This window comes from Sinocyclocheilus anshuiensis, unplaced genomic scaffold (genome assembly GCF_001515605.1).
Source record: "Sinocyclocheilus anshuiensis isolate Anshui unplaced genomic scaffold, SAMN03320099.WGS_v1.1 scaffold78, whole genome shotgun sequence".
NCBI classification, from domain to species: Eukaryota; Metazoa; Chordata; class Actinopteri; order Cypriniformes; family Cyprinidae; genus Sinocyclocheilus; species Sinocyclocheilus anshuiensis.
In genome coordinates, this window is record NW_015544250.1 from 1,425,828 (window position 1) to 1,428,594 (window position 2,767).

General features: G+C 37.9%; 1 protein-coding gene across 4 annotated transcripts in view; it reads left to right on the forward strand.

The window, feature by feature from the left end:
- Positions 1 to 2,767, forward strand: part of LOC107697903 (ralBP1-associated Eps domain-containing protein 2) — a 48,344-nt gene that overhangs the window by 27,682 nt on the left and 17,895 nt on the right. For 3 of the 4 annotated variants that reach the window (XM_016498762.1, XM_016498763.1, XM_016498765.1), the window contains exons 5-9: positions 678 to 781; positions 1,798 to 1,936; positions 2,042 to 2,105; positions 2,188 to 2,356; positions 2,525 to 2,581. In XM_016498762.1, coding sequence (XP_016354248.1) covers positions 678 to 781; positions 1,798 to 1,936; positions 2,042 to 2,105; positions 2,188 to 2,356; positions 2,525 to 2,581 — 533 coding nt within the window. The remainder of the gene's footprint in view (positions 1 to 677; positions 782 to 1,797; positions 1,937 to 2,041; positions 2,106 to 2,187; positions 2,357 to 2,524; positions 2,582 to 2,767) is intronic. The other variant, XM_016498766.1, reaches the window with a different exon arrangement.

The following is a 2,767-nucleotide window of genomic DNA, read 5'->3' on the forward strand; positions in this document are numbered from 1 at the left end:
TATCTATCTATCTATCTATCTATCTGTCCGTCTGTCCGTCCGTCCGTCCGTCCGTCTATCATGTGTTCAAATATACAAATATTTAATAATCTCAACTAAAGCAAATGATTGTGAATAGTAAGTTGAGTGAGGGATGAACTGTGGTGATATTCAGCGATAGGAAAGAGCTTTTATCTCATTGTTAACTCCGGCCGTGAACAGAGAAACGTCAGCGTTATTGAATGCAGCTTGGCTTTCTTCATTAGTCAGCAGGGATCATTAATACTTCATTTAAAATCTACACATAAAATAAATGATGCTCAGTAAGGCCTTCAGATGTAAAGAACACTCAAGAGATCAAAACCCAGTCAGGCCTCTTTTATTCTTTCAGATTGCAGTCATATCAAAGATCATGGTCATCACTGACCTCATACTGAATTATTGATGCTCGTTCAGTGTTTTACATTTATTATTCCATTAAGTCGAAGCTGAAAACTTTCACTCTTGTTCGGTTTTAGTTGAGTCTGAAGTGTGTCTGTTATCTCACATGCATCTGCTGATAGCGTTTACAGTGCTCTGAAATGCTTCGATGCCAAAAACTGTGATCACAGGAAGGAAATGCTACACGCTGTCAACTGTAAAGTCATTTTGTCTGTCTTCGTCTTGAAATGTTCACTCTCTCTTGTTGTTGTTCACAGCGTATGACGCTAAAGTGCCGGGTCGTCCCAGCATTCCTCAGGAAAACTCCTCTCCCAGTTATTATTCTGTCAAACTGCAGCCGGAGCAGCCTGTCATCACACGCGTGAGCATTTCCTCCCACCTCCTCATTTTTGCATCTGATTGGATGATCAAACAGAACTCTGAGTGTCAGTATTAAATGAGGAAACATATTAGGGTTCTAAATCAGGATTTAGGTCATGACACTGCTTTTTAAAAGTGTATTTGTTTGCTAGAATATCAGTAGTTTCAAGTCAGGGCACATGCACATGCACCGGGGCCCGTATTTGGTTTTGATGTGCTTACAAATAATATAAGATAAATCACATCCAAATTGATTACAGACATGAGCTTAAGATATCAGTACAATTTAAAGGGAAGAGAAAAAGTTTTTAAAAATCCCACACGCTACCGTAGCTTGTAACCTTTGTCAAGCATTTCATAATTTCACAATGCTTGATGAAGATCACATGACTGACACGTTAATAGTAATATATTGGATAATAAATATGAATTATATTGTGTTTGCAAGCTACAGTAGTGTGCAGTAGGTACTACTAGGTATATATTAATATAAAATAAAAAATAAGGGAGATTCACAGGAAATTCGAGATTTGATCATTTAACATATATAGAGATATTTTAATATATTTAAATCTTGAATTTCTTGATCATTTTTGTTTATTTGAAAATATAAAACAAAATTTTCAGTAGAATAAACCTATGTAAGGCTTACCTATAGTTGTGTATTAAGTTTAATAATAAGATATGCTGAGAAAAAGTGTTTTGAAAGAAATAATATAAAGATATTTTCATTAACATTAGTATTATTGATGGCATGTTTCATAGATGATATTTCAGAAATGTTGAGCTTTAATTATAATTCATTATATTCTGCTATGTAAAGGCCGTGTTTGGCTTTTAAAAACTACAGTCGGTTCCTTTTATATAAAAAGCATTCAGAAGCTCTTTTTCCATTATTGACTGATCAACAAGAGCCTGCTGCTTCCTTGACATCAGTGAAAGGAAAAATCATAACTGAAAAATATTTTCATCTTCAGGCTTTTCAGGTCTCCTCAGACAGTTGTTTTTCTCATTCAGGTTGCGTCTGTGGAGCGGCTGGTGGAGCGCGTGGAGGTCGATTACTCCGACGACCCCTGGAGGATCACAGAGGAGCAGCGTGAATACTATACCAACCAGTTCAGGAGTCTCCAGCCTGACCTCAGCGCTCTCATCATGGGTAAGAGAGATCTGCACCACAAACACATCTGAGATCATCTGTTTTTTTATCCGATTTATGACTTTATGTGGACACGTTTGAAGTTTGCTTTGGTTTTTCTTTCAGGAACTGTTGCAAAAAACTTCTTCACCAAGTCGAAGCTTCCGATTCCAGAGCTGTCTCATATATGGTGAACATAAAACCTAAGTTCCTCTTAAACATGCAGTGAACCGTCTCTTTGCATTCAAACAATCTTGTTTGATCTTCTTCAGGGAGCTGAGCGATGTCGACAAGGACGGCGCTCTCACTTTCACGGAGTTCTGCACTGCCTTCCATCTGATCGTGGCCCGGAAAAATGGTTACCCTCTTCCTGAAACGCTCCCTGCCACGCTGAGACCGGGCTTTGTGGAAGCAGGTGTGGTTACAGCGCCACCGTCTGAGGTATGAGATCTAAATCTCGCAAAATGCCTACAGTATTTGCACCTGAAGTATTTAATGATGTCTAGGTTAAAACTGTCCAGTAGTTCTTATTCAGTATCGTGTTTTGCAATTTTGAGAAAGTTCAGATTGACAACTTTGAACTGAGCTCCAAATGCAATTGTTTTACAGGCAACTCTACCTCTTATTGTCTTTGATGAGAATATGATGCCTGGAGCCAATCAGCTCGTAAGAAGAGCTTCATTTTACATTTATGCCAAGATCACAATGTTCCGTACATTTCGTTCTGTCCTTTTCTTATCTCTCCTTCTCTCTCTCTTTTCATTGGCATGATGATGATCTGCACACAGTATTGCAAAGCATCAAAACAAATACAAAACAAACATGTATGTATGTGTATATATACACATATAT